General features: G+C 36.4%; 2 protein-coding genes across 4 annotated transcripts; both read left to right on the top strand.

Annotated features, from left to right (window-relative positions):
- Window positions 1-5,856: 5,856 nt before the first annotated feature.
- Window positions 5,857-6,675, top strand: LOC137740678 (probable CCR4-associated factor 1 homolog 11). Its single transcript, XM_068480510.1, has one exon. It carries the CDS (start codon window positions 5,857-5,859, stop codon window positions 6,673-6,675), a length of 819 nt encoding a protein of 272 aa, XP_068336611.1.
- Window positions 6,676-14,797: 8,122 nt separating this feature from the next.
- Window positions 14,798-25,695, top strand: LOC137740243 (nudix hydrolase 3-like). Of its 3 annotated transcripts, XM_068480089.1 has the most exons (22): window positions 14,798-15,138; window positions 15,508-15,687; window positions 16,110-16,187; window positions 16,808-16,904; window positions 17,212-17,345; window positions 17,754-17,835; window positions 18,609-18,695; window positions 19,111-19,217; window positions 19,694-19,865; window positions 19,944-20,197; window positions 20,758-20,839; window positions 21,617-21,682; window positions 21,948-22,025; window positions 22,137-22,232; window positions 22,588-22,694; window positions 22,786-22,954; window positions 23,536-23,619; window positions 23,938-24,032; window positions 24,147-24,237; window positions 24,330-24,476; window positions 24,839-24,905; window positions 25,071-25,693. In XM_068480089.1, exons 1-21 carry the CDS (start codon window positions 15,041-15,043, stop codon window positions 24,899-24,901), a joined length of 2,367 nt encoding a protein of 788 aa, XP_068336190.1. In that variant the 5' UTR covers window positions 14,798-15,040; the 3' UTR covers window positions 24,902-24,905; window positions 25,071-25,693. The 3 variants fall into 3 exon arrangements, with proteins under 3 accessions (XP_068336190.1, XP_068336191.1, XP_068336192.1); XM_068480090.1 differs by lacking the exon at window positions 24,839-24,905 and having other exon boundaries at window positions 25,071-25,695; XM_068480091.1 differs by lacking the exons at window positions 23,536-23,619; window positions 23,938-24,032; window positions 24,147-24,237; ... (1 more) ...; window positions 24,839-24,905; window positions 25,071-25,693 and adding an exon at window positions 23,189-23,464.
- Window positions 25,696-27,229: the final 1,534 nt, after the last annotated feature.

The following is a 27,229-nucleotide window of genomic DNA, read 5'->3' as shown; positions in this document are numbered from 1 at the left end:
TTTATTTAAGGTTGAAAATAATTAATAATTCAAAATAATTCTTTTAAAAGTGCAAAAAATATGACGTCAGTTCGTAGGTAATCGAGAATGCGATATATTGGACATGAACTTCCCGTTCATATATGCGCTAATTAAGTAGTGGCATGTATATGACACACGTATGCGAATAAGGAATGATATAAATGTTAGTGTGAGTCAACTATTTAATTTAGGAATATAATCCTATAATTTATTCCTTGTTTTCTGTTATGTGGGATATTGTACAACTATATATTTACTTTTTAAAAAGAAGAATAAACATACAATTCAAACCCTAAACACTTTTATTTTGATATCAGAACAGATTTCAACCTATCTTTTTCACTAAACCCTATTCCCATTCATTGCCGACTTAGTACTTCTCAGTTGGCTGCTTAACAGTCGTTTGGAACCAACCCCAGAAGTCTCGAAACAAGAGACCTCTGTTAAAATCCCAAACCTAGGTCTCGAAACAAGAGACCAGACATCTATTAAAATTCAAACCCAATAAAAGCCTAAACTTCAACCTGCTGCTGCTATGGTAGACGATAGACAATCAACTCGAGAAAGGCGATGATGTTGGTGCTGCCATAAAGGCTTTCACGGACTCAGTTGGTCCACCAGCGAAATGGAAACATGAATTGGAGCACGATTCTCAAGCCCACAGAGTTGGACAGCATGCAAATCATGATGGTGGCAGCTGACTAGGCAAAGACCTACTTAGCCCATCAACGAAAAACCACCAGGAACTAGACCCGGACCCAAATAATCTGGGCTCGCAGCTTTCATTATTGAATTTGATTTCGTCCCAAGAACAATTTGATGATCCAAGTAAAATTGGCACTGCATTCACAGAATCCACTAAACTAGATTCTGGTTGGATAATTGACTCCGGGGCTATGGATCATATGACATATGATGAATTCCTGTTTCACCATTTAATTGTGCCACCCAAGGAGAATGTTATCACAGCAAACGGTGAAATTGCTCCAGTTATAGGAGCGGTTTCCATCGCACTTACTCCCTCTCTATCTCTACATAACACTCTTCTTGTTCCTTCATTATCGAATTATTTACTTTCTGTTGGTCAAGTTACGGAACAATTAGATTGTTTTGTACTCATATTTCCCACTTTTTGCCTACTACAGGATATCTAGACATGGACGATCATTGGGTGTGGTACTAAGAGGAAAGGGTTATATTATGTGGATGATGTGGTACCGGGCCAAGTCAACCAAGTGAGCAGTGGTCACAACAACAAGGTTAAGAGAATCTGGTTATGGCATCGTCGACTTAGACATACATCTTTTGGTTATTTACGAAAATTACTTCCGTCTTTATTTAATGGCGTTTCAGACTCTGATTTTCAGTGTTAGGATTGCATTCTTGCAAATAGTCATCGTACTTCTTACCACTTAAGTCTTAATAAAAGATCAATGCCCCTTGAGTTAATTTACTCCAATGTATGGGGTCCCTTACCAACAACGACGCGCCACAGTATTCGGTGGTTTGTTACCTTTGTAGATGATTGAACCATAATGACTTGACTCTATACCATGAAATAGAAGAGTGACGTTAGGCAAATTTCCAATAGTTTTATCGGATGATTGGAAATCAATTTTCTCTTCCTATCAAAGTCCTGAGATCCGATAATGGTGGAGAATATTTTAATTCTAAACTATCACAATTTTTCACAGAGCACGACATACTTCACGAGACTACTTATCCTCAAACTCCTCAACAAAATGGTGTGGAAGAACGTAAGAACAGACATATCTTGGAAACTACACGAGCTCTTCTAATTGGGGCTCATGCTCTTTATGCCTATTGGGCGGATGCAGTTACGTATTCCGTTTATCTTCTTAATCAAATGCCCTCTCGAGTTCACAACTTCTGAACTCCCATAGAAGTCTTGACAGATTATGTCACTCCACCAACCTCTCTTCAATTATCACCTCGCATATTTGGATGTGTGGCTTATGTGTATCTTCACAAGAATTAACGGAGTAAATTGGATCCGTGTGTTGTTCATTGTGTATTTCTGGAATTTAATAGCCAACAAAAGGGATATCGATGTTACCATCCACCTACTAAGCATTTCTATGTCACCATGGATGTCACGTTTTCCGAAACCGAGATGTTTTTCATCTCTAATCAAACCCACGGTACTCTTCAGGGGGAGTTGAATAGTAAAGGCAAAGACTACAGTTGGTTTGATGTTCCACATGAATGAGACAGTTGGCATGGTCCTAGTAGTACAGGCGAGACCGAGACCGAAGACTTAGGTGTTATAAGCAACTCACCTGGTCGTGCCTTACCAGAGGGTCGCAACACAATAAGCTAAAGTCTAATGGATCTTGACCATGAAACCCCTGACCGAGAGATAACTCATGCAGCGTCGAATAGTAAGCCTACACCATTTATGGATTCAGTAGAAGGTAATGGGTCTACGAGTGATACTGAGACTGTGCAAACAAAAAATAACCCTCATTCTCCTCCACTAGTACACGCTCATGTCCCTGTGGATATCCAAGAGGTACGTTCTCATACTCCAGATATTGTTGAAAATTCCTATATCTTATCTCCTAGGCAAAATCGTGGGAAACCACCTGACAGGTTTTCTCCAGACGGAAAAGTGAGATATGCAATTGCACAGTATATGTCCACTCATCGACTATCACCCAAGTACCAAGCCGTGGTGAATCAAATGGCTGGGATTAAAATTCCAACAAAAGTGGAAGAGGCCTTGCGAGATCCTTATTGGGTAAAAGCCATGGGAGTAGAAATGGAAGCCTTACAAAGAAACAAAACATGGAATGTAGTGTCACTACCATAACGGAAGAGACCAGTGGGATATAAATGGGTGTTCACCATAAAGCACAAGGCGGATGGATCCATTGACAGGTACAAGGCAAGATTGGTAGCTAAAGGGTACACACAGACATTTGGAGTTGACTACCAAGAAACGTTTGCTCCAATCACAAAAATGAATACTATTTGAGTCCTTTTATCTTTAGTAGCTAACCTAGACTGGCATTTGAAACAGTTCGATGTGAATGCTTTCTTACATGGAGATCTGGAAGAAGAAGTATAAATGGATCTTCCACCAGGATATGAAACACCGAATGAAGCATGGAAAGTATGTAGACTCCGAAAAGCTCTCTACGGACTCAAACAATCACCTAGCATGGTTTGGAAGGTTCACTAAAGCAATGAAAAAGTACGGCTATAGACAGGGAAATGAAGACCACACCCTATTCATCAAACGCATGGGAGGTAAAGTTATTTTGCTAATTATCTATGTGGATGATATGGTAGTTACTGGTGATGACACAAAAGAGATAAAAAGGCGGCAAGGGTATCTTTCTTCTGAATTTGAGATGAAGGATTTAGGAGGCTTGAAATACTTTTTGGGCATTGAAGTTGCTCGTTCTCGTGATGGTATTTACTTGTCTCAGCGAAAGTATATTCTTGATCTTCTCTCTGAAGCTGGAATGTTGGCTTGTAAACCAGTTGAAACTCCCATTGTGCAGAATCATCACCTGGTGATATACCAAGATCAAGTTCCAACCAATAAAGAAAGATATTAGAGATTGGTAGAACGGTTGATTTACCTATCACTTACACGTCTGGATATTGCGTATGCAGTTAGCGTTGTAAGTCAGTTCATGCATGTTCCTAGTGAGGATCACATGGCAGCAATGATGCGTATACTAAGTTATCTGAAAGGTGTACCGAGTAGAGGACTGATCTTCAAGAAGCATAGACATATGGAGGTAAAGAGGTATACTGATGCTGATTGGGCGGAAACATTACTGATCGTCGTTCCACATCAGGTTACTTCACATTCGTAGCAGGAAATCTGGTAACTTGGAGAAGCAAGAAACAAAATGTAGTGGCTAGATCCACGGCTGAGGCAGAGTACAGAGGGATGGCACATGGAATTTGTGAATTTTTATGGCTCAGGATTCTTCTCACTAAGATTGGGTTCAAGCCCCAGGGAGCTATGTTATTATACTACAACAATCAAGCTGCGAGAGAAATAACCAATAATCTTGTTCAGCATGATCGTACAAAGCATGTGGAGGTAGATAGACACTTCATCAAAGAGAAGTTAGATGTCAAATTGATTGATATTCCATACGTGAGGTCTGAAGAACAATTAACAGATGAGTTAACTCATGCGGTTTTAGCAAGGGTGTTTCAAGACTCACTTGACAAGTTGGGCTTAGGAGATATCTATGCACCAACTTGAGGGGGAGTGTCAGTGTGAGTCAACCATTTAATTTATGAATGTAATCCTATAATTTATTCCTTGTATAATTGAGATTCTTATTTCTTGTTATGTGGGATATTGTACAACTATATATTTACCTCCTAGAGAGAAGAATAAACATGCAATTCAAACCCTAAACACTTTTATCTATAAATACCAGTTTTGAGGCGTTTATATATAAACTCATTAGTATTTGTGATAAAATGGTGTATGCTCGTTATTCACAAAGCATTAATGCGTAGTTTATCCGAGAAGTGGATGATTGTCCAAATCGAGCCATGTCCATAAAACATCATTTTGGTTCTTATATCATCATAGGGTTGACATAAGATCCTTCGTGGAAAAATGATTGTTCAAGGTGCAAGTAATTCCATGTTTACTCATGGTTGAAATATTTTCTCAATAGAGTGATGAAAATATACTTGCATTTACCTTATATGGAATTGCAAGAACCCACTACTTGTGAAAACATAGGTGCTCCTTATGGAACAATTTTGGAGCTGATTTGCATTAACTAAGAGAGATTTTATGTGAGTCTTCCCTAATCTATGCAAAAGAAGTCCCTAAATTGGAATGAACACAAATTTGTTCATGATTACTTGCATTTGTACAAAATGACGAGTCTCAAGATGCAACCCTAGCGATAGTTGTGATATGTCACACTACTAGGTATAAGAGCTACAAGAGATTCATTGGGATTAACATTTTCATAGAATGCTATGATGCACATTTATACGAGTGTCACGAAGCTAGAATCAATTTCACTCACATAAAACAATTCGCCCTAGTGCTGACTCATTTGGGAATTTTGGCACGATTACATTGCCCCCAAAGCTTTGGCAACCACTTGCCCTGGTCAGAGTGTTGATGGACTCAAACTGAACTACATGTAGAACCCTAACCATGAACAAATCACAAAGTTCCATTTTATTTCTCACAGTTGTATTTGAACAACAGGCTTGTTTGTGATTTAGCCATTCCTCATCTTGTGCCCCATTTGAAACTGCCTTACTTTTTGAGAACTTATAGGTTTCATTTGAAGACAAACATGAATTGTATTTACGTCCACTATGATTCACAGCTCGTGAACAATAAGGAATCTGATTTTCCGCCGTTACTCTGTGACCGTCCGTCTTTCTTGATTATGATACCGAATGAAAGAGAAACCTAAGAGAGAGAGAGAGAGAGAGAAACAAAGTTACCGACTTTGATGTGGCATTTTTTTTTATGTTTTTTGTCTTTTGTTTGGGGAACAATTGGAAATTAGGAAATTATATCTTTCCTTATTGCATCTTGTCGTTTGTTCTCTTTTCAGCTGGGTTTCGTGTTTTCACCTGGAACTAATATTTGAAGTAAATTAACCTTTTCGTCGATGATCAGTTAGCGAGAAATATTATAAAACATATATTTCCTAGTTGTTCTTGGAAAGAAACTTAATTACTCTGTGTGTATATAAGCCATGCATCGTCTCGGTGATCATAACATTAATTCAACGTCCATCCAAGAACAAACCAACGAACAAAAAGAAGACCATAACGACAGACAAAAAAAGTTCCAAAAAGATGAAGAGCGTAGCGATTCGACGGGTTTGGCAGCACAACGCAGCATTCGAGTTTCATCTGATAACGGCCTTGATTCGTCACTACACTTTCGTCTCTCTAGACACCGAATTTCCTGGGACAGTTTTCCAAATTCCTGCACAGACGCCTGCATCCAAATACCACCTCATGAGGGAAAATGTGAACGCCACCAAGATAATCCAATTAGGTCTAACGCTCTCCGACCGCCATGGAAACCTTCCGGACTTGGGCACTGACACCTGCTACATTTGGGAGTTCAACTTCAGGGACTTTGATATCGATCGCGACTGTCAAAACAAGGACTCGATCGAGTTACTTAAGAGGCAAGGAATCGATTTCTTGGAGAACAAGCAAAATGGTATTAGCGCTTCCTACTTCTCTTCTCTGTTGAGGAATTCCGGTCTGATCTCCAGGGAATCCAACTTGACATGGGTGACATTCCACAGTGCTTATGATTTCGGGTTCTTGATCAAGATTCTAAACGAGGTGTTGCCGCACGACATTACGAGTTTCATGTGGATGATGGATTTGTACTTTGGACAAAGAGTGTATGACATCAAATACATGATTAGGTTTTGCCAAGGGCTTCATGGAGGTCTCGAGAAAGTGGCGAGTGCACTCAATGTCGATCGTGTGGCCGGAAAGAGTCACCAGGCTGGCTCCGATAGTCTGCTGACTTTGCAAACGTTTATGAAGCTCAAGGATGTGTATTTCAAAACTAGCTTATTGGAACAAAACTGCAACTCAAACTTTTATTGCTGTCAAGGAGTTTTGTATGGCTTGGAAGTTGAGGATCGTTGATCTAATTGCCGTGCCCTCATTGAGATTTTTAATTTTTTTTGGTTGTATGTTTTTTTTAAATTTTCAAATGTGTAATTACAATTTAGTCTATATAATTTATTTTTATTCTTCTATATGCTATCAAAGATTGATTTGTAACATTTTTTAATTAAGCATGCTTGGTGGGCTGGCTTGAATCTGGTTTCAGATATTCTGGATATGAATTAAAAATCTATATCCGATATGCGATACATTTTAATGCCACCAGATAATGCACATCATTCATATCCAGTTTAATTGTACTTATCCTATGATATGGAGGGCGGGGAGAGTAGATTTTTTCTTTCCTCTAGAGTGGATAAGGAGGGTGTGATTTTTGTACATTTTGTCGCTAATAACAGCTCTTTAAATTGGGTAGTTTGAAAGAGTTAATTAAACAAGAATTTAGGGACAAAAAAATGGTAGTGTGTAAATGGAGGAAAAAAAAAAAGTTTACGCTTGGTTTTCTTTATCATCATTTGAAAATGGGGATGACTGTAAAGAGTATTATACATAAGTTATGTCATTGTCATCCTCATCCCTGTTAAGTATTGTTTCCTCATCCTTGCCTTTATATACGAAAATTTCAGATCGGGGATTCTCCGGTTGGGAACGGCTTCCTCACCCCGGCCCATTACAAAAAATTATAAAAAAAATATTTTCTTGAATTGAAAATCTGGACTATATAGAAAAATTAAGGGAAAATTAATGAAAAAATGCTTGAAAACTTTGAGTTTTAACGAAAATGACAAAATAAAGGGTAAAGTGAATATGTCAATTCAGCAGCTTTTTGCTCAATCTCTCATGGAGTAAAATTCTTATCAGTACGAGTCAAGGGAATGGCTCCTTGTCCTTTTATTTCCATATAAAGGACACAACGAGCATAAATACCCTCTTTAATTTCTATTCTGATGGACTGAATGTCTTTCATAAAGACTCAAAGGAATATGCAACGATTTTTTCCAGGAAATCCCCAACGAAAAATACGCACTATGACCTCTTTTATATTTAATCAATCATAACCACTGCCTACATTCCACGAAATTGTACACCACAAATAGGAGCTAATAAAAAGACATGCGATCCCATAGAAAGACATCACGATACCTTGTGGAAAAAAAAAATTATTTGCTAAGAAGGAAATAAATATATAAAATTTATACCAAAATAACTGGACGTTCCAACCAATAAAAACCCTAATGAACCTAAAAAAAGAATAAAGGTCCAACAGAAATTACTTGTTTTTCGAGACCCCGCTATAAGTTCTACCCATATACGTTATGATTGCCAACTCATACTCTAACTAGGCCTAGTTGCATTTTATTGGAATTGGGAGAAAAACAAAAAAAAAAAAAATTTACTTTTTTTTGTTCCCATAGTAACTCTCATCAACCAACGCTATTATGATGTGAACCCTTAGGGATAATTTATCAAATTTTTTAGATCCAAACTAAAATAATAATATCACTTTCATATGATTTCCTAATACATATAGATATATTGACTTTACATTTTAGAAATTCTCCTCGATCCCGATCTATTTGAAAATAGTTATAATTCATTTATCATGTTTACACATACTGTCACATCCCGGCTCGGGCCCCCACCACATCCCAGGCTCGACTCGACCGTAGCACGATATTGTCCGCGATTGTAAGATCCCACATCGCCCAAGGGTGAGGATCTTGTAAGTCTTATATGTATATTCCTATCTCTACCTAGTACGAGGCATTTTGGAAGCTCACTGGCTTCGGGTTTCATAAGAACTCCGAAATTAAGCGAGTTCACGCGAGAGCCACTGGGAAGTTCTCGTGTGAGTTCCCAAAAACAAAACCGCTTTGGGTGCCACGGCCCTCACAGTTTTGTTTCTGGGAACTCACACGAGAACTTCCCGGTGGGTCACCCATCATGGGATTGCTCTCGTGCGAACTTGCTTAACTTCAGAGTTCTTACGAAACCCGAAGCCAATGAGCTCCTAAAAGGCCTCGTACTAGGTAGAGATGGGAAAATACATATAACGCTAACATGATCCTCACCACTGGGTGATGTGGGATCTTACAATTCATCCCCCTTAGGGGCCCGACGTCCTCGTCGGCACACTTCTAGCCAGGGATTGGCTCTGATACCAAATTATAACATCTCGGCCCGGGCCCCCACCACATCCTGGGCTCGACTCCACCGTAGCACGATATTGTCCACTTTGGGCCCCAACCACGCCCTCACGATTTTGTTTCTGGGAACACACATGAGAACTTCCCAGTGGGTCGCCCATCCTGGGATTGCTCTCGCTCGAACTTGCTTAACTTCAGAGTTCCTACGAAATTCGAAGCCACTAAGCTCCTAAAAGGCCTCGTACTAGCTAGAGATGGGAATATACATATAAGGCTTACAGAATCCTCACCCCTAGGTGATGTGGGATCTTACACATACATAAGAGCTTATGCCCAAAGGAAGCCGCATATTATACCATATTTTACTAAATAGATATCCGTGTTATGATCTAAATAAGTCTTGAAAAAAAAAAAAATATATATATATATATATAAGATTTGTCCTTGTTGTATCTAAAAAGTTTTTTTTTTTTTAACTTAAAGAGATAAAGAAGCCATTGCAATTGCCGGAAATACTAAGCCCATGAAAGGCACAAAAATGGAGGGGAGAATGTTGAGAGTTATCATAGAATGGGTACCTCGATTTAATATTTGTACCTGTTATTCATTGTTATATTTTTTTTGTTTTATATTTGAACCTTATTCTTATATTGTTATAAAGATATCTTATAATTCATATATAATTGTTATATTATACTAAGTATACCTAAGTGAGTATATATATACTTAATAGGGATAGGGAGTCAATAAGTATATGTTTTAAGAAATATATATCAATTAATAAAATACAATAAATATATAAACAAATGGACCGATTCATCTTTCTACATGTTTCTACATGAAATATATATACACGATAATCCACCCTTGTACTATTCATATTAGTAGTTATTATCTTTTCTTGTCTTATAAATTTCATAATTTAATAAAATTTTAGAGTATTTCCTAAAAACTCTCAAAGAATTCATTATAATACGATCCAACAAAAAGGATTCTTAGTGGGGGATTATTTTCGGGAGATATAAAAAGATGCAAGACCTTGTTAACTAATTCCACGGAAGAAAGCGAAAGAATTCACTCTTTTGTTTAATGGAGATTTCCTAGTTAGTATTAGTAACCAGGAATATCGATAAAAAAACAATCCGGATGGTTCTTTCTACAATTCAATCGTATGTTACCAAAGTGAAAATCCATTCTTCGGATTTTGACTTTGATTCCTATAAATTAAATAACTACTACTTGATCACCACACATAAAAAAAATTATTAAGTTTTATTAAATTAATACTCTTATTAAATATTAAATTAAGACTCTAAGGCTCTAATCTAATTTTCATTCAAAGGAAAGAAAGCATGAAGCTATAGCGTCATCGTTCGCTGGAATCGAAATATATGCGAGATCTGGGTCACAATCTGTATCGATTACACAAATCGTTGGAATTCCCAAAGTGATACATTCTCGAAGAGTCGTATATTCTTCCTGCTGATCAACGATTATTACAATATTGGGTAACCCCGTCATATGTTTAATTCCGCCGACATATGCTTGCAAGTGAAATAATTGTCTCTTCAACACAGTTGCATCCCTTTTTGGAAGACAGTTGTGTCTTCCTGTCTTTTGTTCTGTTCTCAAGTCCCTGAACTTATGAAGTCTCGTTTCTGTAGTATACCAATTCGTTAACATACCACCGAGCCATTTTTTATTAACATAATGACATCGAGCCTTTATTGCAACCCGTGCTACTGAATCAGCTGCTTTATTTTTGGTACCAACAATTCCTACTTGCTGCATCAAAAACTAAATCACAAGCTTCTGATAAAAATCGAGCAATTCTAGTAGGATTTATAATATGAATGCCTTTACGCTTTGCAGAGATATAAGGTGCCATTCTAGGATTCCATTTCCGAGTACCATGACCAAAATGAACTCCTGCTTCCATCATCTCTTCCAAATTGATGTTCCAATATCCTCTTGTCATTTCTCCCCACACTTCTTTTCTTCTCTTTTTTTTTTTCTTAAAAAAAATGAGATGAAGTACCCTAAAAATAGAAATAAATAATTGTTCCCATGGAACCTTCTATTCTAACGGAAATTGGTCGTTGATACAGACCCAAACCGTTCATTTCTTTCCATTCATTAGTATCTTTATTACTATTACCAAATCAAATGACCGTAAAAGGATGAATTCTCTCTTTCAAATCGTTAAATCCCATAAAGGATAAATTCACTCTTAGGAATCCTAAAAATGATTGTTCTGATGTATCATGTAAATTCTTTTAAATGCAAAAATAAAATAATTCTCAGTGGTGGAACAAAATATCTCTCATTTCTCCCTCGAATAAATTCTTCTTTTTGGTTTCCAAAGGAATGTTGTTATGTTGCCTTGAACGGTGCACTAATCCTTTGAATCTGGTACCAACAAGTATCATCCCCCTAGAACAACGTTCTCTTTCAAACCTTTCAACCAATTGATACGACCCCGAAGAACGGCTTTTGCTAAAACTCGAGCAGTTTCTTGAAAACTAGCTTCGGATATGAAACTTTGAGTATTTAGAGATGCTTTCGTTATTCCTAATAATATGGCTCGGTAACAAATTGCTTCTTCCAAAGCACGTCCCATTTGTTCAACTCGCAGCAATTCAATTAGTTCTCCGGGTGAAAAAACATTAGACATTCCATCTTCTGAAACCAACACTTTTGATGTTATTTGACGTACAATATTTTCTATATGCTATTATGGATTTGCACCCCCTGGGATCTATAAGCCTTTTGGATCTTATTAACCAAAAAGATACGACTTTGCACTATAGTTAGCTCAGCACCAATCATAAATCCCCAAGAAATTCCAAGAATTCTTGTTATACACTTGTTCCAATGCTCAACTCTTTTTTCCAGCTTCAATTATCAAAAAGTGCTTCATTCAAGTCCACAAAACACCATCTCCACCTCACTTCGAACACAATAACCGAAAACATTCCCAAACCCGTTCCCTTCCCCGCTATTAATAGACCTACTACCCCGCAGGGGCCAAAATATGTGGTGAAAATGGCCTTTCCCATCTAAAGAACAATTCTAGAAATTGGTTCATAAAAATCAAAGAAATTGGTTCATCACTTTTTATCATAGTTGAATGAATAAGAGAAATTTTATTCAGACCCATTTATCCTCTTTCTACATTCAATTTATCATTTTTATCTTGAAATTTCGAATGTGTTCAACAATTCTCTTTCTACACCGAAAATAAAAAAGAACAAAAAAAAATAATATATATATATATATATATATAAAGTTTAGCACTAGAAAATTCTACCCATCCTATCTCTCCATACCCCAACCACCCCCAATTTCTACTCTTCCCCGACCCCACCTCCACCTCCTCTACCACCCATAATTAAAACCCTAAAGATCTCAGCCATCACTCACTCTAACTTGTCGTTCAAGAACTAGATAGTTAGACAAAAGGTACTCGAGAATTTCATCACTCACTTAACTTGTCGCAAGTGAAGAATGTTGAGGGACTTGAAACTAGTAGTGTGTCCACAACAGTGTATACTTGGATTGTCAGAACTCATTAAGTGCTTCCATGCAAAATGCAAGAACTGCTTCAGCGTAGACCCTTGCTTACGTTGGTATCGATACCTAATACCTTGCGGGCAAATGCATAATCATTGGAACCAAACTATCAGTGAAAAACTCCACCTAAAGTGTATGAACTCTCTTTTCCAATGCAAACTAAATCCAGCTATGAACGCAAACTATTTTTGGGTTTTATTGGGATTAGTTGATTAATCCTTTTTCTTATCATATCGTGTTCAATGATCGATGACTATAATTTTGTATATTGCGAATTAGTTGTAATGTTTATTCTGTTTTAGGATTACCACACAATGACGAAGCCATGAATTGTCGGGGGAAGGGGTGAAATTTAAAAGGGTAAAAGGTTCCAATAAAATGGGGACACCCATTTGAGGTATAAGTCCAACGTTTGCAAAAAAATTATGTAGACTACCTAGAATATTCGAAGAATGATTTGGACTAACCGAAATATTCAAACAAGGACTTGGGCTGCCCGAAAGATTTGAAGGAGGATTTAAGCATTGTTTCTTGTTGTAAAGTTCCATTACATAACTATATAATGAGCAAAGTTCTAAAGGACGCTAAGCGCTAGTTGGGCAGCAGACATGGCCTAACGCTTAGGCAAGGATTTTGGCGGCTAGACATTTAAATAAATTTATTATAATATTTTATGAATAAATGTCTATTTATTATATAGTATATAGTATCTAAAAATATTGATTATAAAACATAATGTATAAAAATATTTGATATATTTTCTTTATTATTTTGTTGAATTTGATGGTAAGAAATAAAAATTGGAATGATTATGAGTTTGTAGTACTTTAAAAAATATTTTTTAAAGTTTGTGTGAATTTATAGTAAATTTTAAGAACTATAACAGTGTATGGGTTAAAAACCTTAGAAAAGTGAGCAAATTAACAATTAAAAATCAAAACAAATCTCAAAATAATTCACCACACCTAACTAGCAGCTAGGTGGTGCACATACAATAGTTATAAAAAAATAAAACAAATTGGGTGATTTGAAGGGGCACGTGGTAGGATGGGAGAGATAAAGTCTTTCTTCTTCCTCTCTCTTCTTCTTTGTTGGAACCGAACCAGAAGCACCATTTCAAAAGCTGCAGAATGCAGCTTCCATTCCTCCTTTCTTTGGCCTGACTATTTTGAAAGAAAAAAAAAGAGCATGTACGCAACCTGCGCTACACAACAGCATGGACTCCTCACGGAATTGCAGGTTTTCCGATCGACCAGAGGGGCGACAACATAGCAAATCAATACTTTTGGCCTTGTTTTCCGGTGAGAGGAGGGTCGGCCGCCCCTCTCTGCCTCTTAGTAGCTTTGCCATTGTTGCCACATGATTTGAAGTTTTGAACTTAACAATTTTCAACTTCCAATCCTACTTCTACTACAGCGTTAGATTCAAATGGTTAGCTACTTCAGAGAATTCGGACTGTTAGAAGGATTGCGTGAAAGATTGGAAGAAGCGTAGTGATGGTTGAGATCTTTAGGGTTTTCATTGTGGGTGGTAAGGAAGGCGGTGGCAAGGGAGGGTAGAAATTGAGGGTGGTGGGATTTGAAGAGATGGGTGGCCAGAGGTTTCTTGTGCTGGATTTTATTTTTTTTCTTTTTCAATTTGGGTGTAAAGAAAGAATTATTGGGCATATTTAGAATTTTAAGAAAAATAATAATAAGTTAAGTGTATAAAGATGATAAATAAGTCTGAATAAAATTCTCCATTGAATAATCTCCAAAATGAATGAAACTTATAGAATTGATCTTTTGGTTTGACTATGAAGACATACGCTCTAGGACTGTATCCAAATGATGTATTATTATTGGCCAAAAAATAAATTGATGTATCTGGCAATTTCATTTCTGAATCATTACCTGAATAAAAGTAAAGTCCCTAAATTATTTGTTTTAGAAAAAAAAAAAGTATCAATTTCCTTCATAATGTAAGATTTGAAGTTGCTCTATCCAAATTAGATTTCTATATTTTTTTTCTTAAAAATAAATCTTTAAATACATTAAACATGACAATTTCCTTTCCATTTTAAGAGTTGAATAACACACGAGTACTCCTAGAAGAACAACTTTGAATCTTTCAGTAGGGAAAGACATTGGTATTTTTTAATGAATTTATGTTGCCACTTAGTAATATACGGGTCATATACAACCTAGTGGTATTTCTTCTTAATTATAAATTACAAGTGAAATATCTCAAATTCGAAACAAGTGAATACCGAGTTGATAATCAATTTATTCTTTGTTTTTATTTTATTAATAAAAAGCAGTTGGTAACTTCGTCATAGCAGTCCACTTTTCCGAGAGCCACGAATACTCGCACAAGTATTTTAGTCTCTTCTAACTACCAGCTTTATAAATCGAACTAAAAACATACTTTGTAGAATAAGGGACTGGAATTTATCCCTTCCACTGGGGCACTTGTCTGGTTAACCAATTTATTCCATTAAACCGTAGTACGTGCACAACTTAATTAACTCAGGACCGTTGCTTCCATTGCTGTCAACGCACGCATACTCGGCCTTGTTGCGGACAAAGAGAGTGTGGGTGGAGACAAATCAACTGAGAAATCAGAATCAAATAAACTCTCGTGGCTCGTGGGGTGGGGGTTAATCGGACTGACTGACAGTAGCAATGCCGGTGGCGGAAGGTGATGCTCCTCCTACTACACAAGAAGAGTACTTTGACGTCCTCACCAAAACCGGTCAGAAGACCGGCATTTCCAAGCCCAGGCAAGCTCCTAACCCTAACCCAAACCCAAACCAAGCATAATCAAGCAAAGATATTTTATTTTATTTATAGTGTTCATTATTTTCTTGTAATTTCTGGGAAACAAACAGAATATATTGTATGAAGAAAAGGAAATGATATGGGTTAAGCAAACTAAGTCAATCAATTACTATTATCAAGTAAATTTAGCAAATCAGTTGATTAGTTTTGATAAATTCAAACACTATTTTTCCCTTTTTTAAATATATATATGTATGTAAATGTTCTGTTTCTGATTTTTAAGAATTTTGTGCTGATAACCCATTAGTTCTGAATCTTTAGATTCAACTGTGTATGTTGTGGTATAATGAATGTTATTCATGCCCATGTAGGGGAGATGTTCATCGAGACGGGGATTACCATCGAGCTGTTCATGTGTGGATTTTTGCTGAGAGTACACAAGAACTGCTTATCCAACGGCGTGCCGACTGCAAAGATTCATGGGCCGGATTGTGGGATATCTCAAGTGCTGGACACATATCCGCTGGTGATTCGTCACTTATAACAGCTCGGTAGCTAGTTTCATTGCCCCTATTTGTAACAGATATATAGTTTGTACTTAGATCCATCGCACTTTATGAACTTTTGTTTGATAATATATTTGCATTTTAAAAGGCATGTACAGATGAGATGATAACCAATTTAGTTAAAATGTCATTTGAGCACCCACCCCCCCCCCCCCCCCCCCCCCCCCCCCCCCCAAAAGGTCTTCCCTTGTTTAATCAAGCGCCTTTAGGGGTTTATACAGAACTGCCGATTTCATAAAGTACCTATTTCTGAATTGAAATATTTTCTTCCTTATTTCAGCGAGTTACTGTGCCACCTCCACCTTTGTACGAGACAGTCATGCCTATTTGTTGATTTTTCTTTTTGTTGTGACAACTTAGTGCATTCTGAACTGTGGTCGCTATAACATAATAATGTTATGTTTCAGGAGGGAGCTTCAAGAAGAGCTGGGTATAGTACTTCCAAAGGATGCATTTGAAATGCTATTCGTTTTTCTTCAAGAGTGGTTAGTAGGTCAATTCCTTTATTCTGTGTTGGATATTTCTTTATCTAACATATTTTATTATAAACTAGTTTTTCTTGAAAATATTGCTAGCCATCTTCATTGTTATTGTAATCAAGAGTTAGTTCTGGAAGGTGAGGTGTTATACTTGTGAAGTTGTTGGAGTTGTTGTGGAGGTCTTAAGCAGTTGAAGGTATCTCATATAGGATTCCAGTTTCATTCCATCCAGCATCAGTGAATATCTCTGTCCATAGGCCAACTGTTTTGTACGGGACAAAACAAGTGCATTGCATCCATGCAGGATAAAAATGGGTATTTAAAGATGGATGATTGGTGTGACTAGAAAGCAGATTTAAAAATCAATCTGTTTACAACAAAATGTAAACCGAGTGGCTAGATCCATGAAGCAGGCGTAGGTGGTATTGCATAAACAACATAGACCACTAGATGCATATATAAGTTTATAACTAAAGAAAGACATGTTAAAGTAAAAGGTATTAATGAAAGAAGGCGAACAAATTTGACAGGTTGTAGAAGTGTCGCAAAAGTATATGGAAATCAGATTAATAGAAGACATTGTATATTAATATGATCACTTACATTGTATTACATTTTGAATGCAGTGTGACAAATGATGGAAAATTCATTAACAATGAATTCAATGATGTATATTTGGTGACTACTGTGGATCCAATCCCTCTCGAAGCATTTACTCTTCAGGTGAGAAGGGGGATGCATATCAAGTTGCAATTCCAATCATTTGGGATTCTGCTTTTGCTTTCGTATTAAGTTACATTCATGTATTATCAATACATTGACTTCTCTGGGAAGATCTGTCAGTTATATTCTCTTTAAGTCAGGAAGTATGGCCATAAGAATTATTGACCATTCCTAGAAATAGTTCAAAGACTAGGGTTGAAAAGTAGTAAACTGAAGATGATTTTGGTATTGGTTGCAATGTACATATGTATTCACAGAAATTTTCATGTGTATCTGAAGAACATATTGCTTTTCTGTTTAATGACAGGAAACTGAAGTCTCTGCTGTTAAATATATTTCTTATGAGGACTATAGAAGCTTACTTGCTGAAGAAGACCCTAAGTACGTCCCTTGTGATGTAAATGGGCAATATGGTCAGCTCTTTGACATAATTGCACGGAGGTAAGCTGGCCAAGGAGCAAATTTACTTGTGATTAGTGAGTCCTTGATACATGTAGGCTGGATTAGTTGCATCTCCAATAAATTTTCTTTCGTAAAACTTTTATTGTGTTTTTATACTTTCAAAATTTGAAAGTCAAGATCTAACTTTTTCTTTGACAAAAAGGAGAATTTATATTAATTTTTTTCTTTTTATTGTTCCTCACCAGCTTCATAAATGAATGTTCTTGTGCCGCCATGGCAACACAATTTTATTCTATGCTTTGGTTGGCAGGAAAAACCTTAATAGTAGATCAATATGTTTATAATTGTGAAGACAGAAAGACATACGCCATATATTCTTATCAGGTCAAATTTCTTGGATATTCACTACTTTCTTATGCCTGTTATTTCATATTAAATTTGATAAAGGTACAAGGGGAACACCATAGATCGAAATTTATCACTACAAAAGCAACTCAAACGTTATGCTCCTGTTTCCCTCAGTGCCGAGGTTAGCGCCCTTTAATCAGTTCTTACATCTGTTATAATTTTAGTAAATTATTTCTTTAGTTTAATCCTTTTTCTTCTCAACTTATTTTGATTTAGACTATTCAGTCATGGTACAACGATTATAAGTTTTTGTCTGAAGTTGGAAAGGCAGAATGTTCATTAAGTTTTTGCTTCATCCTAAGTTGCCTTCTTTAGTTTTAGTGATCGGGATTAATTTGCTTCGGCCAAAATCTGCTTTGGGCGTTTTTGTTGCACCGTGTATGGGTAATGTGACATGTGAATTCTATAGGTATTATTTGGTGTGCATATGGTAGAAAAGGTATGCAAGGGCTTTCAAAGGCATTGAGCTCTTTATGAACCTTGTGGTTGTTGTGTTTGTTAGCCCATCCAATATTCTGGGGATACAATTTAATGCTTCCTTGGTGAGCATTTCATAGGCTGAGTACCATTCTTTCCATTTTCTGTAACTTGTACAACCAGTACATGCAAACTATGCAAACCAAGTTCAAAGTTGATTAAAAGTGCAATAAGCTTTCTTGTCTGAAAGGTGAACACTGAACAATATTATTACATATTTTTAAGCAGATGGTGCAATTTGTTTTGTCGTATTTCTATTTGAACTTCATGTCTAGAATATAGGATATTAGACACTTTTGATGTTGAAGTTCCTCCTCCCTTTCCCATATTTTGTGGTTAGCTGGTGTCCTTCCTTTTTTCTTTTAGTTGGTTGGGTCCTTGAAGTTAAGTTCAGCATATTTTGTTTCATTGTTTCAGTTAACAGGTCTTACAGAGGCAGACAGGGAGGCTCTGGTGTTTCTAATTATGGCTGCAGCAATTGTAGATCAAATCTTTTACCTTCAGGTTGTATAGGCTCATACAGAAATACATGCATTGTTAGATAATTATGCAGCCATTCCGACCTATGTATTTGTGCTGTTAGGCTATTCTGAATCTCTGATGCATAATGATCGTTGATATGCATGAAAACCATGATCTGGTGATGCTGCTGCATGGTACATCTGACTATCAACAGTAGTGTGCATCTGCGTACTCATTTTGGAATATATTTTGCACAATAATTAGCTATTTTCATATGAAAGTAAAAATGCACTAAATGAGCCAGTTGGGAAGCTATACAAATTCTAATTTCCATGTGTTGCAGCTAGTTTGTCATGCACCTTTTTTCTTTTCCTTCTTTTTTTTTTCAATCCTTAATCAATCTTGCAGTGACCATCTCTGATTTTTTTCCATTCCATTTTTCTATTTTTACATTTAGGTTTGGTACAGTAACCCAGTTCTAAGGGAATGGTTGAAGGAGCATGCGGATGCATCACAGTTGGACAAGTTGAAATGGATGTACTATGTAATTGATAAGAGTCCATGGTATGTATTTTTTTAACTCAGTGCTCTTTCAGCTGTATGCACATGACATTTTTACGTGCATATATACCATGTTGTGTGTGTCTTTGCGTGGGTATGCTCGTGTAATTTTGGAAGATTCTACTTGAGTAAACGTCCACAAATGCGCCTTTAGCTGTGGTAAAATTGATTCAGTGGCAATATTCTGCATGGCATTTAAATTTTCTGGTTATGTGAAAAATTGGGTTGCTTTACTTTCGTTTTGTTCTGAATGTGGCTTTCCTGTTAAAACTAAATGTGACATTTCCACTTTAGTGTGATGTGGTTCATCTTGTCTGGACCCAAGTTGTGCACTGAGTGTTGGTTGCTTGCTAGTTTTGTTTGTTTTGTACGGATAATCATCTTGTTCATCCTCTTTTTAATTTGCTTTTCCCTTTCTGTAAAATCTCTGTTTCCCTTAAATCAATGAAAATACAAATATTTTCATTTTCTATCAACAGGTCATCCCTTGATGAAAATGAGGCATTTTTGACAACTGCAGATTCGGCTATAAAGTTGCTTCCTGAAGCAACAAGACCGGTTACTGGGTGGAAGGGACTTGAATACAAAGTTGCATTTCCTGTGCTGAAACCTCCTGGTGCAAACTTCTATCCACCCGACATGGACAAAGTGGTATATAACAGGAGCTCATTGTATTTTAGGAAAGATTTTTTTGCATTTGTGAAGACAAAAGAGTTTCTTTTGGTTTAGGAATTTGAATTGTGGAAGAAAAGTCTAACAGAGGACCAAAAACAAGCTGCAACAAGCTTTTTCACAGTTATTAAAAGACAGAGCGAATCAAGCCTGGATTCTTCCTTGTATGGAAGTACGGATGGAAGCATAAAACATTCAGTGACATCCACTCACGATCTATATAGTGTTCCCTTCTCCCAAGAGTATAATGCTTTCCTCACACAAGCAGCTGACTTAGTGCATAAAGCTGGTGACTTGGCCAGTTCCCCTAGGTATGAGATTGAAGACTTTCTTTTCTTAAGCTGTTTCATTACTGATTCTGAGGGTAAGGATTGTTTATGCAATTTCTAAGCTAGTGTGGGTTTAAATACCGAGATTTCAAGCTTTACAATGTAACAAATATAAATAAGTCATACAAGAGTCCAGTAAAACTTCCTTGGTATTTTATGTGATATGTGGCTTTTTTATGTCCCTTGATGTCAGCTATCCCTTAATATTTTTGTACGTGTGGCTTCTTTTATTACTAGTATCCAGCGGTATATCACAATGAAATACCAAGGGACAAATGCCTTAAAGGGATCTGTCATTTGTATATGTCGTTGTACATTGTAAAGCACAGTTCTTTCTTCTTCTTCTTTTTTTTTTTTTTATCGGTGAAACCTCATTATTTAAACTCATTAACTCATCATCCAAAAGTTCTTAATGTTAAATTAGAGTGAGAGTGTGGTAATTACTGATGTTAGAAAAAAATTACAACTACAAAAGTTGACAGTGGTTATGCTAAATATTATCTTTGTACAAACGTTAACTTAATCTTTTGTTCTCTATGAAGTTTGAAGAGATTTTTTCACAGCAAGGCCGATGCTTTCCTTTCAAATGACTACTATGACTCGGATATAGCTTGGATGGAGTTGGTTAGTAGAGTATTTAATATACCATTTACAATCATGAATCTGCTCGGTATTTCAGTTATATGGTGTTGGTTCTTAGTTGTTCATTCCTATAAACAATTATTTTCATCCGCTAGTTTATTAATGTCGAAGTTGCTATCAATCAGCTTAATTCTTTAACATAATATGGTCTTATTATTGGTTTTAGCTTAAATAGGACCGTCATGTATTGATTTCAATGTAATTTAACAACAATATCTAGTTTTCTGAAGTTGCATTGCCTGGATGTAAGTGGTGTTACTTCATATGAAATGGAATTCCCTATTTTATTGCCTGTTGACAATTATTTTTTTTCAGCAATGACCACAATTTTCTTTTTTAATATAATGTAAACGGCAATATATTATGCGAAACCAGCTGTCCACTGGAGGTACTAACAGAAAATGTTGGCTCTATCCACTAGAAATACATTTCCACCCCACACTTGCATTCAAATGTTCAACCATTCTTTCCCACTTAAATTACCCAAAAAATTGCCAACAGACTACAACTTTACAGAACTGTAGCTTTTTCCCACCACCAAAAGCACAATGTTTCTCGCTAAATAGTGAAACACAAGACTGAAGTTACCAAACTCAACCATGTTTCTCGCAACAACCTGTACTATAGTCTCAAGCAGATGAGACAGTGAAAGAATGGAAGCTTTCTTGTTTTCCTCTTGTTATTTGCTTATTGTCTGTAAATTCTTCAGAGCATAAACTGTTGAACCAGCCTTTGTTTTTATCTACTCTTCTGTTGTAGGACTCTAAGCTGGATGTTACTATTGGGCCATATGAAACATATGAAGATGCTCTTTTTGGATACAAGGTGTTTTTTATATGGACCACCCTTGTGTTTTGAGCTTCTGCATTTATCACTTTGTATTTTGAAATGTGATCAAATGGATATAATGCAAATACAATTGTATTGATTTAAATTTCTTCTGTTTCTTAAAGTTTTTATAATTTTCATTCTCTTGCATATGGAGTCATGGACATTTATTTTCTAAAAGAACCTATTTGGGAATTTAAGTGATTTAGCATGGTAGTAAATTTTCTGCCTTTAGATGTTATTGAACCACCTTTTATTTCAGGCTACTTTTGAAGCATTTATTGGAGTTCGAGATGACAAAGCAACTGCTCAAGTAAAACTTTTTGGTGACAATTTGCAGGTACTGTTGTACAAACGTTTTCTACCAGAGATGCAATATCTTACCAAATAAATAAATGATCCTGACAACTTTGTTATTCCTTCTAATTATCTGTTACCTTATTTTTATAAGGTTTTGGAACAAAATCTGCCACTGGATAATGTCTACAAGTCTAGAGATGTGATATCTGCTCCTATTCGAGTCATCGATCTTATTTATAATGCAGGAGTAAGTTTTGGAACTCTGGAGAATCTTTCAAGATGTTCTATTTTATGGCAACATGCAATTTTTTCATCACAGGCACAATGACCGGGATTATAGTTTTCCCTGCTTCTAACCCTCTACTGTTGAAGAAAATAGTGTTTGGAGGGTAGAAAATGAAAATGTATACTTCTCATATTTAGGTTTGAGTTTGACATACCAATCACAAGTTAGTAGTGGATTGGGTTTACTAAAATAGTTTTCTTCTTAGTTATAAAGTCAGTCCATGGGGGTCAGAGTCTTCTTGACCTATGTTTAACAATATATTGCAAATTGATCTGGTTGATGAAGTGACATTGACAACTTCCAAGTTTTACCTTAGGATGTCAAGGGTCCTCAAACTGCTGCATTTAATCTACCAAATGACGAGCGTATAGTAAAAGATCGAGGAACATCAATGGTCATGCTCAAGAATATCTCAGAGGCTAGGTAAAACTCTCCTTCCCTCAGATTAACATCCATTATTGCTTTTCCAAATTTTGATCCGTTCATAATGTCAGAACTACCTATGCTAAATCAGGTTCAAGCACATTCTTCAGCCTATAGCTGACGTTTGTATTACAAAGGAACAACAGGAACTTGTAGATTTTGAATCTTTCTTCACTCACACAATTTGCCATGAGTGCTGCCATGGGATTGGACCTCATAGCATAACACTTCCAGATGGTAGAAAGTCAACAGTGAGATTGGTCAGTGACATCAGTATAAGTTATCTAATTTACTTGTTCACTATATATTAGTTTGACAACCTTTGTGAATTGCATCGCTGCTAATAGTAAACTAAACAATTCTTCAAAATAAGGTTCAAGATATCTAGCAGAACAGAAAGTTTAATAAACTTTGATCGTCAATTTGATAGTAATTGTTGCTGGTCAATGAACATTGAAATTTGAGGTTGATTTCATAGCTCTATCTTACTACAGATAGAACCTAAACATATTTGAGATTACTGCAACACTTTGTTGAAGTCCAGTTGATAACCAGAACAGGTATCTGGCTTTCAGCATCTTTGAAACTTGTTTCCTTGCAAAATCCTATTTGGTTGCCTAATTTTAGTTTGCTTAAAACATCTATATTTTACAGCCAGTCTTATTGAAGATTATATTCGAAGTTCTTGTGCTTCTTGGTATACCTCTAATGTCATTTTAAACAGTTTAAGAAAAAGCAATAAAAAAGAAGGAATTTTTTTAAGGTTAAGTGCATCAAGTGTGCACTGTTTTCTTAATGTCAAATCTGATTTTCCATGTGTCCCTTTCATCTCTTAACAAAGGAACTGCAAGAACTCCACTCAGTTCTGGAAGAAGCAAAAGCTGATATAGTTGGCCTTTGGGCATTGAAGTTCCTAATTGACAAGGTGAGTGGCTATTTATTTGGTTGAGAATGCTTTCCTTCACTTTATCTCATTAGTGGGATAGTTTGGTTTACACCTTTTTTTTTTTTGTTTACACATTTGCATCTTTCGTTTGTTTTAATTATGTTATCATCGAGATGATGCTGGACCTCTTGTTGATCGATCGAGTATTTTTTACCCTTCTTTTAATAATTATTAATGAAATTTTGTTTCTTGTAAGTTGTGTTATTGACACTGGTATTCATATAGTAGTGGCATACAAGCAGTGTTCTAGTGCTTATACTAAATGAAGTTCCATGTCTCTTTTCTTGCTGGTTCCAGGACTTACTCCCAAAGAGTTTATTGAAGTCTATGTATGTTTGTTTTCTTGCTGGATGCTTCCGCTCAGTACGGTTTGGTCTTGAAGAAGCTCATGGGTAAGCTAGTAATTCATCTTTCTCTAGTCCACTTTTTCACTTGTCAGCGGGCATTGCTATAGTAACCATCCAGCATGTTTGGCCTCCAAAGTATCTTATACTTTATAATTGCAGAAAAGGACAAGCTTTGCAATTTAACTGGTTGTATGTGGAAGGAGCCTTTATTTTGAATCCTGATGAAACATTTTCTGTTGACTTTACCAAGGTATTACTTCTCAATTTCCAAATTTCCTCCTTTTGCCCCCAAGGTGACGCATCAAGGCTATATATATAACTACTCCTTTGTTTTGGTAAAAGGTTGAAGGTGCAGTTGAGACCCTGAGTCGGGCGATACTCACCATACAAGCAAAAGGTGACAAAGAGGCTGCAAATGTACTGCTTCAGAAACACGGCATACTGACAGACCCATTAAAAGTTGCTTTGCAAAAATTAGAGAAAATTCAGGTACAAAAATATATTTCGATAAAATTGATCAAATATGAAGAGTTCAGGCACTTGTATGCATATTATTAAGCTGATATTTGCAAATTGCGTGCAGTAGACAGAAATCTCTAGAAGACATTCCCAGTTTTCATTGATCAAGTTGACATTTCGTATTTATTAAGCTGCATTTTCGCTTTGATAAAAATTCAGGGATTTGCATTATGTAGTTTGTTTTTGGCTCCCTACTTTTCTTTTTACTATTAGGAAAATCCCGTATAATGGAAAATTTAAATTGAAATCTGTAATCCAAAAAGATGCCCTAAGATTCTGTGCATCATATGGCAACGTGTCGTGTAGTTACTAACGTGTTCGTATTTGCATAGGTCCCCGTGGATATAGTTCCCACATTTCCGGTAGTTGATAAAATATTGGAGCAAAGACAATAAATTGGTGAGTCTCATTACCATCTTTCAAGGATGCTAGTAAATGATAACATAATTCCTGAGCTAATGACAGATTGCAATTTTTCATGTCTTGATACCATCTTATATAATCCTCTACCTATTGAATATTTCGAGTATCCAATCGCCTAATTTTTGTACTGTGAGCTTGCAGATCATGAGACAGACATGGCTTCGATGACTTTTTATGCCACTTGCAGTAATCTGGTTCAGCGGTGCGATAATTCTCGTTGCTCTGCTCTGTCTATGAACTTCGCTGAGTTTGGGGACACATGGATGAAGATACACGGACATTACCTACACACTAACACGAGGGTGAGTGCAGATTATGGATGTATGATGGTTAAATAGATGACAAGTCGTATATTGCCCCAGATGGAAGATTGATTCCAGTCTAGTATGCATAAAGTCGAGTGAGTCAAGCCATTTCCCTAGTCAGAAAATAAGCGTCCTAAGCTGGCATAAAACCGTGCAAGCATGACTGATCGTAGGATTATTCTTGCTTCTCAATATCATCCTGCGAGTCTCGTCAAGGTACAGTGACTTATTGGGATATGCAGTGTTCGACTCTTGTTTGTGTTTGGATTGGATATGAAGGAAAATAATGAAAAAAGGAATGGGGAAAAATGAGAGGGTATTGGTCCTAGTTCATTTCCCTAAATGCGTCAAGTAAATGGGGTGGATTTTTGTTATTTCTGCTTTTTGTTTTTCCGTCGTAAATTGCAAATGAATACCTTGTAGTTGTAGATATAGAACTACGATATACATACATACATACATACATACATACATACATACATACATACATACATGTATCTATATATACGGGAGATTTTACGAACACCTGAAGATTATCTCAGGCGCCCCCCATCTTAATCTATTCGTGTAGATGAATAGTTAAAAATGCAGGCTAAATTTTAAGCTTTAGCCCTTTGCATTTGGAGATTGTCCAAGCTGGTAGGCACCACTCTTTGTAGCCAATAAAAGCAGTTTCAAGCTTCGTGTAGTCAATACAAGCATGCACTACCTCGTTGTAGCAAATAAAGGCAGTCTCAGGCTCGAAGTAGTAGTCAACGTAGACAATTACAGGCTCGTATGCCATTTGCAAAATTAGTTATTTTGTGTTTGAGAGACAGCGGGTAGTGGTGCGTTTGAATTGGAGAGATTGGAGGCTTACTTGTAGTCACGTGAGAAGTAAATTGTGAACATAAATCTCACTAAGATTCTGAAAGAGCTTGAGAAAGCTTACTCACAACCGAAGTCCGAATTTGAGATGATGAATCTTGGGAAAACTCGTTCATGTCTTGGCATGTGGTTTTGGCATGTGGTTTGAGGATTTGTTAACCTGATGTGGTTGTAACAAGGCACCCACATCAAACTGGGCATACCCTTGACATGTGCATTTACTGCCACTTGTTCAACTAAAGCATTAACATTGCATTAACTCACATTTTTTCCTTAGACAACAAGTTTGTCCCACTAGGTTTACTGTTGAGATATGCCTTGCACTCAATATTGAGAAGAAACCTTTCAGGATAATTCCAGAATGATTAGTTATGACTAATACAATAAACATGCAACACTACTAATTAAGACTATCCTATTTAATCTATGTACGTCCAAATAGTGGATCCATGGACAATGGATTAATGAAAAAAGCAATCTAAAGAGACAATTGGGACCTTTTTTCTATAACCCTATGTCCTAAAAGGTTTCTAGACATAGGATTGTCATAGACATTGATAGTCCGGATAAACCAGTACATACTATGTCTACTTTATAGAAAGAATTTCTAGTCTCAAACCATTCGTATAGGGATACTGAGGCAAGTGTGTAGGTGCTCATTAATAAAATGAGATCACTAAACATAATCAAACGAGAGTACTTGCATAGAATTCTACATACATGTCACGCAACTTTACAAGTTGGAATGATGCAAGTGTTCTTTTGACCTGAGACATCATAGTTGTCTTGGGGGTACGTTTCTGATCAATTGACAATGAAATATAACCACATCGCAACTTGGATGTGTTCTATGCATTGTTAGGATTGCATACTTATTCTCAGAGACATTTGAATATTCAACATGGAATAGCTAATCCTCAATATGAGAGGAAGAATACTCTAAGATATGATTCAAGAACTTTTGGCCAAAATATCGAGCGTAATAAAGGAAGATATTTCCATATGTCTCAATGGAATCATATAAATTAGGATGATCACATTATGGGGTTTGACATAAATGTAATCATACCCTAATAATGTGATTGAGAGTATTCACTTAGAGAAGGATGATGGAATGGCACATGGGCT

This window comes from Pyrus communis, chromosome 7 (assembly GCF_963583255.1).
Source record: "Pyrus communis chromosome 7, drPyrComm1.1, whole genome shotgun sequence".
NCBI lineage: Eukaryota > Viridiplantae > Streptophyta > Magnoliopsida > Rosales > Rosaceae > Pyrus > Pyrus communis.
Note: the sequence above shows the minus strand (reverse complement) of the source record. Positions and strands in the feature narration are given on the sequence as shown.